Below are 17,628 nucleotides of genomic sequence, written 5' to 3'. Positions count from 1 at the left end.
TTCCCAGGGTCATCCCTGTTGGGTGCCCCTGGTGTCAGCAGGATCCCCTTTAGACTGTCACAGCCTTTCACGAGGGGCTCCTATGCCAAACTGCGCCTACTTGTTGTTGTTTCACCGAGGCTGTCAGTCAGTCTGTTGGCGGTTAAGGAAAAGAGCATGGGGCCTCTGTTCGACATGTGTAATATGCACAGAGGTTAAGTCCAAGAACAGAGCTAAGAACTGAGGTTTCCATCCGCACGATCACATGATTACAACTCTAAACCCCTGAAAAGAGAGGCACTTTTCATGGATCTTCATGTTGAAGGACATGCAGAAACTGTGAAACATCTGCCAGTAAATGTTCAAGCTCAACTTCTTAGCCGGTTGAACTTCTGCAGCTCTGAGCAACCTCCATGTAACAGTCAGAAACTTTAAAGCTGAATTTAGCCTAGTTGTTCTCACATGATTTGTTTAATTGCAGTTTTAAACAACTCCTGTACCTGAACAGCCACACAGGTCGTTTTTCCAACCCTCTGATGAAATAGCGCCCCTACAGCGACAGCCGTACTGGACCATGGTTGTCATGGTTACAGTAATAAAGATGTGGACTGTACCGACAGTTGCGAACCTACTTTTGTTGCCGTGGTTACTATGATAAAAGTCATGGCTTGTTTAAATTTAGGCATTAAGACTGCTTGTTTATAGGTTTAGGATTGGTTAAAATTACTGGTTGCCTTAGTTACAATATTAATATTAATGTGATTAGCTTTAACACCAGTGCTTTTTTTTTTTTTTTGTCGACCCATCGCTCTACCACAGCATCCTCCTGATGCTCTTCATATACAACCACACATTTTCTCCCCTAAAAAACTAAATGTAACTGTAGGTCACAGTAACCTGCTACACTGTATTGACTTTTTTTTTTTTTTAAATCGTAGGTCAGTTTTCAAATGTTTGGGAAGTATTTTGGGCTGGCGGCTGCTGAATTCTCCAATAATAATTAGGTTCTGTCAGTAGTACTTATATCAGCCATAGTGTCTTGTGGAAAACATGCAAACAACAGTGTTGTTAAAATGTATAAATAAGATATAAGAGCGTATTAAAGATAAAAAAAATTTGGGTTAGGGTTATTATTTATAGGGTTAATATTTTGTTAATACTAAACTACTTCAAAGTTATATTTAAAAATGTTATTTTTCAGGGCTCATGTTCAGGAGATACAGTGGGTGTGGTGCATTATACTGGAAAGTGCCTGACTTACCACTAAAGGTCTTCACAGGCCTTGTTTGTTCCTGGTGATCTGGGCCACAACCAGGGCCATTTTCTGAGGCAAGTGAACATTAACTCTGCAGGAAAGCAACAAAATGACACGCATTGCTGCTCTTTATTACTAATATTATTAGGCATCATGCTGCTGCCAATATTTCTGCCATCTAACTACTTTTGTCACTTTTTGTACCCCCTAACTCTGACTCCATTAAAGCAATTCATCACGTCTCATAGCTCCAGTGCTTTCCTTACCCCCTTTGGACTGTGGCTGCCTGGAACAGGCCTTTAGATGCTCTCGTTCAGACGACTTTGCTTCACTCGCACCTTTCAGTCTCCAAGTCTTTGGTTTTAGCCGCTGCGTTGAAAAAGCACGGACTTCTGGAACGTCCTTGGCCAAATCCCTGAATCCCCACTCACTTCAGAGCCGTTGCCCTCTGACCCCACATTATCATTATCTGGCAAAGATTCAGCACAGAAGATAGTGAAATGATTTATTTCAATCTAAAATGTTATTCTGAGTTCATTAAGAAGTGAAATCCCAACTTCACGTCCATTAAGAAGTTTGGAGTCAAAGAGAGTCTATTGAAAACCTTCCCTGAATGACTAAGTGAGAGCTGCACTTCAGTAAGACTGCTGAAGTCTGCACATCATTTGTACTGTACGTGAACGATGAGTGTGTGCGTCTTCACATCTTTGACTGCTCCCGTGTTAAACAGTGAAAACGAAGCGCGGAGGAACGAGGAGAAGAAAGAGAATGAGGCAGCACGCGAGAAAATGAATGAAGGAGGGAGGAGGGGGGGTGAGGCGGTGGGGAGGGGGAGGGGGAGGGGGAGGTAAAATGAAAGAGACTGTCAAAGTCAAACAAATTCAGAGGGATCAATGTGCAGACTTCGCCTGGCATATCCAAGGGAGCGCCAGACTCAAAGCTCTTCAAGCCTGCAGTTCAAAGTGGTGACACGTCCATTAGAATTTCTAATTCTGATCGCATCGACAGGCCCACGGCTACGGCACAGGCAGAGACCGGGCTGAGAGGAATCTAGGCCACTGCTCAGAGAGAGAGGGAGAGAGAAAGAGATAACTGTTTACTGTTCTTTTTTTTTATTTATTATTATTCCTGTATTATTCAAAAGTCGTATCGTTTTTCATCAGTCCTAAAAAGTTCAAGCATACCCTGGAAATGTTGTTGAGAGAAAGCGATATGTCCTCTCTTTAATTCTACATCATTTATTTATTCGTTCACATCTTTCATGAAGACAACACTCACAAAGCAGAGGGAGGCTTTCAAGCTTTACAGTTACATTCATGCTGATTTTCAAACTCTGTTTGACTGTTTTAATATCAGAGCATCCTCTAATAACAAAGGAGGTGGATGTTTCTCCCATGTTATTACTTAATGCACAGTAGAAACTTTTCTTTAGAAGCAAAATGCTACAGTATAGATGCTAATTACTGAATGCAGCTTTTCACATACACCCTATAATAAAGTATTACAGTAGCCTACATGGTAGAACTTGCATGTCAGAGTCACAGGTAAGAGAGAGTTCAGACTTTATGACTTCAAAGATGTCAGATCACCGTGCAGTACATGCTACACAACTTGCTGACTTGTTGCCAGGCAGCCTTGAAATCATACAGTACTGTAGTACAAGACTGAGGAGCGACACAGAGTCAAACACTACACACTCTTTCACACCATTAAAGTCCCCCTCCCGTGATCCTTTTTGGTTATTTTAAAACATTCTCTGTGGTCTTTAAATTGTGATTATGAAGTCTTTAGCCAAAATCACAAAACCTGTGCCATTTCCCAGGGCTCTTCTTCTGCACAGCACCAGCAGCTCATTAGCAATGCACCTCTGGAGGGTGGGCGGAGACTGCGCTGCCCCGCCCAGCCACCCCCTGCCAAGTCTGGATTATCAATTCTACAGAGAGAGTTTGAGGGGAGTGTTTTGTATGACAGCACTGTGATGAAAGCATAACGTAGTTGCCTACATTGCACATATCCTGTGCTCTCATTGGTTGTGTTTAGCGTGTTTAGCATGCTATATCAGGTTGTCATATGATACTGTGTCTTTGGAGAGTTCACACATGTTGCATGGTGTTTGCTGGTCAACCACAGAATTGCCTCTGATCGAGGGATTTTTTGGCAACTTGTAGAATCCGTCAGTGTTGTAAAAACTGAACTAAAATCTGTGCAGTGACCGCAGCACAAGACTCGCCAAGGTTGGACTAGCTCACAAACTTGTCACATATGCCGACCAGGTATCTATCATGCTTAAAGCAGAAGTAAGCGGAATGTTTGTGTTAATATACGTCTTAAATAGTTATATCTTCCGACAGCAATCACTTATATAGAGTGTTTAGTCTGAAACACGGGTCTGTCAGTCACTCTGCTCTGCTCTGAGCCGAGGAGAAAACTTTCCTTGTATCCTACAACCTTTATCCAATGAGGAGAGAGAACGGCATAAAGGGGCGGTCCTCTCTGTGTGTGCAGCCAAGGGATGCGCGTGAATGTGGTGATGTAGGGACGAGGGCGGGGACTGCTAACTCCATCTGCTGACAAGAAGTTAGCCAAAACGACCGGATCGCTTACTTCTGCTTTAATATCTGGCAATGTTGCCAACTAGCTACAGCCAATGAGATCGCAGGACACGGATGATGAGGGGTGAAAGAGAGTGTAGTGTGTGACTCAGTTGTGAAACTACAAACTCTTTATGACCTCAGGGGTGCCCGGTCACAAGTCATCAGGTTGTGTAATTTGAACTGTACAGTGATACGACAAAGTAGAAGACAAGAGCTGCAGCTTAAAAGTCTATTCTTTTTCTCCTCAGGACGGTTTGAAACTAAGTGAGGTGACCCAGAGCCCATGATAAGAGCTGGTCCAACTCTCTAGAAGATAAGATAAGATCTTCAGTGTTTCTTATCTTTCTGTCTTTAGCATTGGAAACACTGGACCTTCCTTTACGAAAAGAGAGGAGTAAATGCTGCCCCGCAATTCTTTGCTGCAGCATCATTTAAAGCCACTCATCATTGTAGTTTAACCATGGCAAAAAAACCAGAGCATGTATTCATAAATGTTCATAGAACTCTTTTCCCTTAATGTATGAATGTAATTGATTCTAGCCTCTTGCTTCAATGGCTCATATTCCACTTATGTATATTTTTTTCATATAACATTTTAGTCCTGTTCCTTTAGTGTTTGTCGTCAGTATTTATCATTTTGTGTTATGAGAATCAAAAAATGGCTTTTTGTTTAGAGCTACAGTATAAAGCATGACTTCTGCTTTAACTTTAACTCTTTTAACTTTAACGCTGACAAAGGTCTGAGTGTTTAGGTCAACTCTTTTAAATCAGTGGTGGAGTAGGTAGAGTTTAGTCCATTAAACTGCTGGTAACCATGACCTGACAGAGAAAATAATGGAGTCAGCAGAAGAAAAAAAACAGCAATGTCCTTTTCCTCCACCTCCTTCGTTATTATTGTGCTCTGTATTAGGGCTGCATTCAGATCCATAATAGCAAATTGGCTTTCTGTCGTGTCCTGCCTTCAATGGGAACCCTAGTAATGAAATTTTCTCTCATACAAGGAGTCCATCTGGTCCTCAGTGAGGGAATAAGAGCGAGAGATGAACTGAAATTTAAACCATCCACACAACCAGTCTCTGCCTGACATAACCGGGATCCAAATGTCACTCAGTTCAACAGTTTCATCAAGAACTTTGAGGATTCTTGTCCCGATTTAGAGGAGAAAAGATGCAGAAGCAAATATTTCAATTTGCAGTCGTACCGTCTAAGAACACACACACATAAACACACAATGTTTTATGAAACAGACACTGACTTGATGAGTTTCATCCGCATCCTCATATCTGCATTCAGATACATTAATGAGCGTTTAATTGTGGAAGGGAGACAGCGTGTTTGCTAGTGTGGGGATGGGATGGTGGGGCTGCAGAGGCGGGGGTTGGTGGTGGTGGTGGTGGTGGTGGTGGTGGTGTTGGGGGGGGGGGGGGGGGGGGGGTGGCAGGAAATCTGTGGGATATAAAGCCTAATCTGCTTAGGCACTTCCCTGTCGGCCGAGCTGCAGACTGTGGCTGAGAGGAGTACGTGCTAGCTTAGTGCAGCTGTCAGGAGCTGCCTGCCACCAAATCAATACCGGTCTTTTTCTTCTCCACCTCTCTCCGTCTCTCCCCTGCCTCCACCCCCTGTCGTCTCAGCCTCAGCCGTCAGCTTCTCCTGCTGGTGCTAAATCAATGACTCCTGAAGCTGATTAGCAGGTTCAAGTGCAGGTCATTTCACACAACAGCACAGGACTGTTTTACCAATGAACACGCTCACAGTCACTGTAATGACTAGGTGTGTAACAGAGGTGAAGTTTTCCTTGTTTACCACCGTTCTGAAAAGTTCAGCTGCGTTTTTTTTCCCTCTTTTTTTTTGACAGTGTTGCCTGAGAAGCTTCCTCTCCACACACCGAACAGACCAGCTGCTGCTGCCGACTGCTTCCTCAGCGTGGTCTTCCTCGGTGTGGCAGAGGGACCTTAAAGTCGGAGCGTCCGTATCTTCACTTATGTGACGCCTTTCCGAGTGAAATGGAAAATGCGAGTGGGGTTTAGTTACCAGAGGGATTTAAGTCAAATCCTTCAGATGTGATTGGATCAATGTGGCCGGGGCTTAGAGGAAACAGCAGAGCGAGAAAAGAGTTGCAAAGTGCAAGTTTTTTCGAGAAAACATCACATTTTGCTGAAAGGTGACGAGTTTGCAAAGTTTGCCCCTTTGAGAGGAGAGTGGAGTGGAGCTGCAGAGGACTCACCTCCATCACCCCTGCTGTCAGAGCAGGAGGAGGTGAGGAGGCTGGATTACACCTCACTGGGCTGCATGTTTGGTTTTCAAGTGAATCAAATTCATCAGCTGAACTTCAAACGCACAACTCTGGCATGTGAACATATAGGTTTATGTCATTGTCAGAAATACTTTATGTGAAACACGTGAAAAGATGCTATTTGTTATTAAAAAATATTCTAGAAATGATTTCTGACTCATAGTCAAGAAAGAAGAAGAATAACTAATGCAGGATCTGCAGAAGGTGCAGTAGCGTTCTTTTATTCATTACTGATCTTTAGTGATGCAAACTGACTTTATATTAATCAAATTACCCCAAACAACCTGACACATGAACCTGGGGCCTTTGGGGCCCTTGAGGGCGGGACCCTGGCATTCTCCTGTTTTGCCTGGTTGTTAACTCGAGGTCGGAGCTCAGCTTTCATCTTATTCATTACAGCATCACTGGTGTCAGAAGTGAATGAGTTATAGCAGCATGACTGTGGCCTTTAGCTCACATATTGTGTTCACAAATATGATTAATTCAAGTCTAATGCTGAAGGAAAGCACATCTACTGTGAGTCTATATATATAAATATATACACAGTATGATCGGAGAAGCAACCGAGGCAAACCCCGCTGAGCTCCACACCAATAGAAATCCAATAGCACCTCCAAGTGGTCACTTAGGTTCATAACAAGCTGTGAACAGAGGTGGCATGTAAAGAGCATAATGTTGATGATCGTTCAATATTGAAGTGATTGTGGTCCAGTTTGGAATATACAAGATATTAAAGAGATTCTTACATTTGGTAAATAATCTCTGCACAATATGTAAAGAAGCTGCATTAAAGCAGAAGTAAGTGGTCCGGTCGTTTTCGCTAATGCTGCGTTCCAGGCAGGCTTTTGAAATCGTAGATTACAGCTTCAAGTCACAACTTACGACTTTGTAGCGTTCCAGGCAACCCACTCGTGTTTTTCCGACCTGTTTTACCGGTGAAAGTCACTATAACGGCCACTCGTAACTTCCGACCGGTGAACTCGTACCAGATCGAACTGGTACGACTTCACGGTCGGAAAAATAAGAGTTTCCTTGAACGCACCATAACAGTCCTCGTCCCTACGTCGCCACATTCACGGCGTCCCTTGGCTGCACACACAGCCCTGCATGCCGTTCTCTCTCCTCATTGGATAAAAACTGTAGGATACGATAAATGTTTTCTCCTCGGCTCAGAGCAGAGCAGAGTGACTGACAGACCCGTGTTTCAGACCAAACACTCTATGTAAGTGATTGCTGTCGGAAGATATAACTATTTAAGACTTATATTAACACAAATATATCACTTACTTCTGCTTTAAAGTCAAATAAAACCCAATATCACAAATCACAAATTTGCCTCAAGGGGCTTAAACATATGAAAATATTGATAAGCTTTTTGCTCTTTATTGCCTTTCTGTAAAGTAGCTCACTTGCACATTTAGGATATTGAGGGATTTATTTGGAAAATACAAGAAAACACAAATTATTTGATGTCTATTATAGGTCTAAGAGAGCGTGCATGTTAATCTGAAGTGGGACATCAATATCTGACAAGATACAACAACACTGAACTATAAACAAGTCAGAGTGGTTAGTATTTGCTGTGTGTAGCTCTATGTCCCTTGGTTTGTGGCCCTAAACTGTGTAGCGGCTAGTGGATAATGAGTTCTTCTGGAGGAGTACAAAACACACTAGATAACCACACAACACATGGCTGTCGCTACAGAAACAGTGGAAGCTGGTGTGGTTGGATGGAGCAGAACAGAGGCTCTTAGCTTATCTTATCAAAGGCTAATATGTAAACTTTCCCTTTAGGCTTTGCTCTTCTCGGAGCTGTCCTGCTCTGTGCTCTCCCCCCTGCTGCCAAACCTCTGGTTCAGTTCTGCTGTCAGCACCGAGCAGCACGACCTCTGTGGAAGACGAGTAGAAACAGTCAGAATCAAATTTGTTGCATTGTGTGATCACACACTGTGAGGCTCCTTCTTACCTTGCCATCCTTAGCTTGGTTGTGGGCCCTTGACACGAGCTCCAGCAGGGCCAGCACCAGCCCGATGCTCAGTCCGAGGCCGAGGAGGAGGAAGAGGCCCCTCAGGTCGTTGGGCTGCAGGGCCTCTGAAGCCTGGTCCTCATTGTCCCCCATGCAGCTGCTGGCCCACCACTTGTCCCGCAGGTACGTTAGCTCACCAGATTCACTGAGCTGGAGGATGGCCACGGTTAGGTTCTTCACCAGCGGGGAACCTGGTGGTAAGACAGAGAGACTGTTGAGCTTCTCTCTCCAAAGCGATCCTTAAAGGGATAGTTCAACATTTTGGCAAATTCGCCTATTGCCATAATCATCGGGATTATGGCAATAGTCATAGCAGTAGGTTCATTACTTTTAATTATCGGTGCATGTTGTTTTGAGATCCGTGGGGCAGAGACGTGAGCTCCTCAGCGAACACAATGGAAGTGAATGGTACAGGTCCCCTGTGCCTCAAAACTCACAAACTACACAATCCAACAACTCCAAAACGCTCTCATGGACAAGTTATGACCTGTACATTCACCACGCTATGAAATCATCATGTAACATTATGTAACATTACGACACATGAAGCAAATACTCTGAACTACTTGCGCTTTTGAAATCACTCCGCCCAGCAGCCTGGAATGTAGTTCTGGCTACACATTTGCCTCGAAAACAACTCTATCTCGTAATGTTACATTATTATTTCATAGCGTGGTGAATGTGCAGGTCACAACTTGTCCATGAGAGTGTTTTGGAGTTGTTTGATTGTGTATTTGATGAGTTTGATGAGGAACAGGGGACCTGTACCATTCACCTCCATTGTGTTCGCTGAGCAGCTCACGTCTCTGCCCCGCTGATCTCAAAACAACATGCACCGATAATTAAAGGTAATGAATCTACCTCTATGACTATAGGCATTATGGCAATAGGCAAATTTGTCAAAATATTGAACTATCCCTTTAAGAGTGTATGACCAACATCTGAAAAAAGAGTGAGCTGGAAAAAGTTTTAAATTTGACTGTTTTTATAAACTATATCTTATACATGAGCGAATATAGCACTACAGTAATGCATAACTGCTAGGGAGGGATGTTTTCTATCAGGGCTGTGACTTGGACTGGGAGAGTCAGTGCTGGTGAAGAATAAAAACAACAATTGACAACAGTAACTTCTGGTATCAGCTTCCTCCTTCCTCTCTAAGAGCTGTAAGGGAGGGGGTTTCAAAGTGCATCACATTTCTAGTGGCGTCCAGGACAGGAGGAGACATCCTGACAGGGCTGCAGGACTCACCCTGACGTGCTGCAATGGCGTAAGCTCTCATAGCAATGACTTCCTGTGATCGGGTCAGTTTACAATAGTGAGCCACTGCCAGGTCCAAGGACACTGCTTCACCAATGAAAGCAAAGTTTCCCTCCTGGGTGCGGCGAACACCTTCCTCCATGTTGGACACAAAGCTCTTCTTACGCTCCATGTGCTGGTAGATGCGTCGGTACACGGCGTTGTTGGAGTTCTGTGCAAGAAAGGAATGAAAAACACAATTATTTATCTCAGAGACAGACGCGGCTAACTCTAATGACTATAAACATTTAGTTAGTCAGGAGCTGGTGTGCCTTAAAGAACTGCATGGTGGACCCGCCCTCGACTGTGCCGTAATCAATCACATCCTGGTTAGCGAGGTCTTCAAAGGTCTTAATGGAGACATGTTTGCTGTCGGAGTGCAGCATGGCATTGAAGTTGCCAAAGTAGCAGGCCAGCAACATTACAGCAAAGAGCCACCAGATGGCGCTGACCAGACGTCCAGATGGGGATTTAGGGTGAGGACCAGCACCTGAAAGGACACAGACAGGGGTTAATTAAAAACACTGCCTTTAAAGCTAGAACCTTGCAGCAACTTAAAGGTCCCTTCTCGTGCAGAGTAATGTTCCGCGTGTTGTTGTCTTTTTTTTATCATAAATTATGTCTAGGTTCGATATGAAGACTGTGAAAGTATCAAAGTATTTGGTGCACAGAGAAATGCACACAGTCTGTATTCAGAAAGTCAGCCTAAAAAACAGCCGTCAGGACTGTAACTTTGTGATGTCACAACAAAACAGTTGTGAGATCACAAAGTTACAGTCACTTCTGACTGGCTCACTGACCTGTTACTAGAGCTCCAGAGAGGAGCCTGAGAGAGGACATTGGAAACTACACTGAGAGGGCTTTTGAATGTTTAAACTACATGTATCATCAACATTATCAACGCTTCAAATAAAACACAGGAAAAGTGTAAAATATGGAACTTTAACACACAGAAAACACAACAACAACTGAGGGTAGGAGGTAATACATGAGCGCAGCATGTTTCTTGAAGCATTGCATCATTGCTTATGTTCACTAAACAATGCTGTCGATGCTGTATTTACTCTATGACAATGGAAGGAAGTAAATGGTAGATATTTAATTGTAAAGTAGATTGTAGGGTTAGTTATAATGACCAATAGGACACTACAGTTTTCTTTCCTCTCCATTTGTACATTTTGCAGAGTTTCTCTCTGCAAAAGTTGGGCAGTGAAACGCTTGTTACACTCTGTCCACGCCGTCCAGGCAGGCGGCAGCAGTGTGTATTTCAGTGACTGCGGCTGTGCTCTGCAGACTGCTGGCTCACCTTGCAGAGTGAGAGCTCCTGTGATGTACCAGAAGCTGTGCTGCAGTGTGAAGTTGTGCTCCTCTGAGTCCGGCTCGGCCCATTCGTTGGGACTGATCCTGCAGGAGGAAACCAAAGATAGATACACGTCTCATATACTGATGGGAAACCTCTGCTAATATCACACAGTCTTCTAAAATTTGTTATAGTAAGAAACATCAGGATGTGGAAACGTGTGCCCACGCTGTTTGCAGGGGTGGTGGGTGTTGCACTCACCTGCCCACCAGGAAGATGCAGACACCTGACAGAAGGAACGCGATGAGGATGCCGACCCACATTTCGGTGGAGAAGGGTGCCAGCAGGCTGAAGGTGCTCTCCTCAGAGGCCAGGTCTTTGCGCAGGATGAAGCCGATCCCTGTTTGCATGAAGGGGGTGGTCATGTCCACATACTGCTCTCTGACTGCAGTGAGGGTCAGCGGGGCCACAGCCAGGTCGGCCTCCTAAGGGACATTACAGGCGAAGACTTTGATGGTCTGTTCACTAAATACTGAAGTCCAGTGGTCCTCAATCCACTCTAAATCATGGCCCACTTAAAACTCTCTTAAATGCTGGCAACCAACATCTGACACCATAACAATACAAAAGCCAAATAAATAATCTCAGCATTGAACTGAACTGTACTGGACTGAAACAACTGTCTCAAAATGTTTTTGAAAAAACCTCAATTTTTATTATAATATAATATAATATAATATAATATAATATAATATAATATAATATAATATTAAATTATATTATACTAGGATTATACTAGAGGATATTATATTATATTATACTAGAGAGGATGAAGACGAAGTTATAAATAAGTCATGATTTATATATAATCTAAAACAGTGAATGCTGTTATAACTGAATATATTATTAAAACTCAATGCATCATTACTTGGGTTGCCATTGTGGTTCTGTTTTAACCTCTGTGTGTATGCCATCAGGATTACACAAAAACATTTGTACCAATTTACAGATAACTTGGAGAAGGGGGTGGCGGTCAGCCAGGGACCAAACCATTCAATTTTGGGGGATTTTCGGGGAATCTGGATCATTTCAGAGGTCTGGTTCATGTTGTTTGACACTGGCCTTGGCGCAGGCCTGTGCTCTCTGAGTGCCCTGCTAGTATTATATCGTACAAATAATCTTAAGACTTGAAAAATGTCAATACCGAGTTGAGTTTAATGTACAGTATAAACTGAATATCTAAAAAATGTATTCAATGGGATCCTTTTTGGTCCAACATGTCCAATGTGGACTTGCTTTAAGAATATGAATACTGAAATCAATAAATATACAGTATATTAAATATCCACAAACTTGTCATCTTTAAGTTGATCATATTACATCCAACATGTATGTGAGCAGTTTGGTGCTGCGTGGTCTCTGACTTACCCCTCTGATGACCTCACCAATCATGCCATTCCAGGTGCCGCTGGCGTCCAGGGCTCCATAGCGGTTGTCCTTGACCAGGTGCAGTTTGTAGCTGAAGCCCAGCATCTTGGACAGCTCAGAGATCAGATCGATGCAATAACCTTCCAGCTCAGAGTCTTTTCTCATGGTGTACGGGTCTTGCTGAGGAAGCAGAACAAACCTCATAGTCAAATCAACTTCCTGCTTTATGTGAAAGTCTAATAACTTAACTTTGTAGCTTTGAAGCTGTTCAATCTTTGACTCCTCGAAAGGAGAATCGCAGGATATGAAAGATTAATTAAAGATGATCCTACAGCTATTTATTTAAATAAATTATATCACAAAAAATATAATAAATAAAATGATATAATTCTGTCTTTTACTTTGGAAAAAGCTATAACCAGTTATACCTGATTTTATTTCTCAAACAAGTGAAATGATCTAAATTTAAAGTGAAATTATTTAATTAAATTAATAATATAATAAATAATTAAAGGTCATTTCACTTTGAAATAAACAGTCATGACTCGACAAGGTATAGTCATCATGAGGACTTTTTTGTTTGTTTTACATTGTATAGCTTTGTTTAGTTTAGTTTAGTTGGTACAGTAGATGAGCTAGTGATACACCGATAGATGAGAGTTGTGTGTGAGTAGTGTGTGTTTAGGAATGTGAACCCTTTGTGATTATTATTAGGATTTAAAAGTTTATCCACTAGGGGGCAGCTCAGGGCGTGAGATCTGTCAAGCAGAGGTGCAGCTTGTGCACAGTCCCTTTGACTGACTGAATACTGATGGAGACTCAGGCTGTTGGGGGCCCCCAAGGGCTGTCAACTAAACTCAACAACAATCTCAAAGCGCAGCTCCCTCCCCTTCAAACAACCAATGAACACTTTGCAAGAGCATATCATGAGCAGATCTTACAATCATTTTCACATTCTTTATGTTTAGAGTTTTAAAAAATTCCACTTCAACCTACTTTAAAAGTTAATCATATACAAAGTTGATGAACACTGATTGGAACGGTCCCTGGAAACTGATTGTAAAATCACAATTGGCTCACAAAGTTTAGAAAATATTGGTATTTAGATGAGAGCCAGTAAACACTGCATCAACATGTTCCTTCGTTGTTTGGTTTGTTCTGGATCTGCTTCTGATCTCACTTGATTCCCTGATTAACTGCCCCCATGTACTGAACCAAATCTGTTGAAGAAGTTGGCAGTAATTTCGGAAGACACACAACCAACACCCTGATGTACAGTATCAATGACTGCATGTGCAAATTAACAAGTTAAAGAGGAACTATGCAGGATTTGTGTCTTAACTATGCCACATTTTTACCTTAATTAAACAGCTTTGGAGTAATTGTGATGGTTTGATCAATGGTTTAACTTGTTAGAGGGAGAAAGGAGGCTCTCTGACTTCCAAATGCGTGTCACTTATTGTGTCTCTTGGCTGAAAAACAACTAGATCTGGGCCACCGCCCTGGTGTCCCAGCTCTCGTCTCTGCGACACAAATGTGCCCCGTAACCTGTAATCTCTTGTTTATGAAAAATTAATCTAGACAAATATAAATGTCGTACTACTCGACGGCTTCCTTGTAAACAAATACGAGAGGAGGGTTAGCAAAATAGCGGAAAAGCGACGGGACTTGCATAGTTCCTCTTTAACAAAACATTTTAAACCATGATGGTTGTTTTCAAATTAAAATCAATTTGAATTAAAAAAAAAAAAAAAGTAGTCTTGTGCGATATTATTTATTCCTGAGAGAGATAATGGCTGAGCTACAAAAGTCAGACCCTCTGGTGAGGAACAAAGACCCTGTTTCACAGCTGCATGAGGCTGCTGCCACCTTGGCATGCTGCTCCAGAGGCTAGCACAAAGACACAATACCTTTATAGTGGTGATGGATAACTCCTTGGCATCTAGAAAAGGAAAAAAACAACACAAGAAGCATAATAAATTCTGGATTCCTCTAATGAAGCGAGTCAACATAATCAAGCATCCGCACAAAGATGAGGGGATTTAGTCTGAGACACTCCTTTGGCTGATTAGTGGTTTGGTTTTCATGTCTACAAGCGTATGTGCAGAGCGGCTTCTGAAAGCTTAATGAGGTATATTGTTGCTTTGACTCTCTGAGCTGCGGCAGTGAAGCCAAACAGCCACCGGGACAATGACCGTCTTGTTGCCGGTTGTTTTTCAGAAGATCTGAGAAAAGGGGAGGACACTTCCAAGGTACAATGTTTAGGGGTGGGGTGCAGTGGGTGGGTTGAGGGGGTGGGGGGCTCCCCTTAAGGATGTGTTTTGCTGTTGTTTTTGAACTCCTCCCCACCCCACTTGTCCACACACCCACAGTTGCTGTAGCGGTGACCAATGGCATTCGCAGCATGACCAGCAGGCCCTAACATGCCCTGCCAGGGTCGATCAGGGGAGGGAGGGGGGACGAGCGGAGGTGCCAGGGGTGCAAGTTCCTCATAATTGCATGCAATAACAAAAGCCGGCCCGGTTGGGTCATATAAAGCCCATGACACCCCGTCAGCCTCCCCCTAGAGAAGATGGCAGGACCTATGATCTGCGGAGATGCCTGTCAGTTCACCGCCTGCCTGCAGAGTCCTCCCCCAACATGGTTAATTGATTTATCACAGTGCTTTCTGGACCGCAGCAAGGCGGTAGCCCCTCCACTGGTGAGAAATGGGACGCTGCCATAGAGGACGATGCCCCTTCTGTGCTTTGATAGGACTCCAGCCGTCCAGCAGGGCCGGCGGGGGGTGGGGGTGGGGGTTGGGGGGGAGAAAAGAGTCAAGTGTGAGGAATGATTTGGGAGCGAGACCCCGCCTCGTAGGTCAGCCAGAGACCGCTGGCACAGAGCTGGGTGTTAACAGCAGACAGTGCACAGAGGCCGGGCTGCTCGGGAGGAGGAGAGGATCTGATTGGTGGATGGATGGAGCTTTTCAGAATGTGAGCTGGTAAAAATATCTCACATAAACACAATCAAGGTTTGAAAAAATATAAATGTGCAGCTTGTGTTAGGACACAAACTCCACATTGACACTAGATGTAGAAGAGATGCTGAGCGCTCCTTTTTGAAGGGGTGCTGGGCTGAGATCATCACACCCCTCCCTCCTATTTTTACTTATTTGGACATTCATAAATATAAGAGCCTATGTGAGGAAAGACCTCGAATCTGTTGTTGTGGCCTCACAGGACGGAGCAGACCATCTATCATTTCCTCTCAGGACCAATTCACAGGTTGATTATGCTAATTTCAGCTACTGCACTAGAATCAGGCTTCTCTCTCTGAAGGTTGAAGTAGTTTTTTTTTGTTTTTGCCAACACAGCAGCCGTGCTTCCAAGAATTTCTTTTTGCAGAACTAAGATAGCAAAAGGAAAAACACAGAGGCTGCACAGAGCGAGCCTGTTTCTTCTGATATTCTATTTTTTTTTTGACAACATTCATTTTTGATATCTCTTTGACACACACAACCGTGAATAATGAGCATGTGGCAGAGTTTTAATCTGTCACTTTAAATCTCAGTGCAGCAGGTAGCAGCTAATAAATAAAGACTACGCTGTGCAACCAAAACATCAATCGGGACAAACCATCAACTCGTTGCACCATGTGCTGCAATGTCAGCGTGTGTGTGTGTGTGTGTGTCTGTCTCACCTGCACTGACCACCCACACAGTCACAGCTGCCACACAGACGACCAAAAGAGTGCAGGCGCCTCTCATCTTGCCACGACCTGAAAATGACACTGATTAATGCATTTTTGTAAAAAAAACAAAACAAAAAAAATCAGATATTCTTCATCCAAGAGCACATAACAATTCCCCCCCAAAAAAGAAGGTATATACGTATATATCGAGAGAGATAAAAAGAAAAACACTGTGATGTAGAAAAAGAAGAGTTTTCTTACCTTCGTTGTGTTGCAGTGAAGATTAAAATCTAGGAGGAGTGGCTCCAAGAACTTCTCAACAAGTGTTGCACAAGACCAGTGGGGTGTGTTGTTGTGTGCAGCAGAACGTAGTGGAGCTTTATATGGGGGAGAGCACAGGGAGGGAGGAGATTAGGATCTCAAAGGGGGAATAAATCCGTGATGGTGGGATCGAGGTTTAGAGTCTGAGGAGAGATGATATCAAATCGCTGGATCCAGATGTATTTTAGTGTTGAATGATTCCAACTCCTACATAAACAAGAATGACAAAACCATGGTCTTCCTCTTCTGTCCATCATCCACTTGAAGAAACAAGACCTGATGAAGAATGAACTACACTGAACCAAAGTTATTGTTCTGGACCTCTGGAGGACATGTTGTCTGTTACATAATAGGTTATTAAGGGAGGTGGAGGGTTGATAGCTGGGGGTGGGGTGGATGCACTGACCTTACAGATGGATCGGAGGTCCCAGGGAGACAGAGGAGGAGGTGATGCTTTGGAGCGCAGTTCCTCCCTTTGCTGACAAACCCTGAGGGGATTCTCAGGAGAAGCTCAGTCTCTCCTAGAATAGTTAATGTTATTCTCATGATGACATTATACAGTTGGAGCAACACATCTGGCTTCTGTTCTATCTCCTCATCAAAAATATACTGTATATTACAGAAGTAGTGTCTACAAAAGCCTGTTTGTTTCTATTGTTTTTTTCAGCATAAATCTACAAACTAAATTGATTTATCTTCACAAAAACAGGCAGTGATTGAAAGGACAAAGGACAAACTGAATCACTCCGTGAGACAAAAACATTCTCTCAGGCCTGAAGTGCTAGACAGGGCTCGGCGGTTTCAGTTGAGAGGCCAAGCCGTGCCAGATTGTCTGGATAAATAGGGCTTTAAAAAGGGACTCGGTGGTTTTCTTGGAATCCTAATGAAGCCGTCTTTTGTGTTTGTGTGCTGACCGAAGTGCAGAAGAGTCTGTGGCGCTAAAATGAGCATGTCGTGCTTCACAAACTCTTACAGAGCTGAGGAAGAGGCCTGGCAGTGTCTGACAGCTCGCCAGAGGTGGCTGTCAGCTTTGGAAACCACAGACTTAACAATGGACAAACCTTTGACTGACAAATCAGCGGCCATAGAGGGAGCTGCATGGATCCTCAGATCTGGGTCTGGTTTTCGAGGCCCCAAGGACTTTGAGGTTTAGGTCAATTTGACCCAGTTGTTGTCAAGAGTTTATTTCAGAAATTATTATGTTGATGATTATTGTTCCAGTGGTTTTTAAAAGATCTGCATAAACCCATTACTGATGTTGTCAGTCCATTAGGTTTCAATGGACAGTTTGTGTCCCATGCTGTTTGAAAGGTCTGATACTGTCTTTTATACTTTTCCAGTAATTTCTTTTAAGTTTTGATCTCCATCAGATGCATATGTATGTGCATGTTTATGCATTGTAGATTTAAAGGTCCTATGTTGTAGAAAGTGACACAGTGCTATTGTTAGTGTTGTGAAAAA

General features: G+C 43.2%; 1 protein-coding gene across 1 annotated transcript; it reads right to left on the bottom strand.

Annotated features, from left to right (window-relative positions):
* Positions 1-7,556: 7,556 nt before the first annotated feature.
* On the bottom strand, positions 7,557-16,418 carry LOC310988458 (glutamate receptor U1-like). The gene is made up of 10 exons (XM_083975053.1): positions 16,108-16,418; positions 15,856-15,933; positions 14,085-14,116; positions 12,175-12,354; positions 11,008-11,231; positions 10,753-10,850; positions 9,719-9,936; positions 9,399-9,618; positions 8,088-8,338; positions 7,557-8,010 (listed from the first exon to the last, which is right to left on the bottom strand). The coding sequence occupies exons 2-10, from the start codon at positions 15,920-15,922 to the stop codon at positions 7,912-7,914; spliced, it is 1,389 nt and encodes a 462-aa protein (XP_083831179.1). The 5' UTR covers positions 15,923-15,933; positions 16,108-16,418; the 3' UTR covers positions 7,557-7,911.
* Between the last annotated feature and the right edge of the window lie 1,210 nt (positions 16,419-17,628).

Source organism: Trachurus trachurus (genome assembly GCF_905171665.1).
Source record: "Trachurus trachurus genome assembly, chromosome: 7".
Taxonomy (NCBI): domain Eukaryota; kingdom Metazoa; phylum Chordata; class Actinopteri; order Carangiformes; family Carangidae; genus Trachurus; species Trachurus trachurus.
Note: the sequence above shows the minus strand (reverse complement) of the source record. Positions and strands in the feature narration are given on the sequence as shown.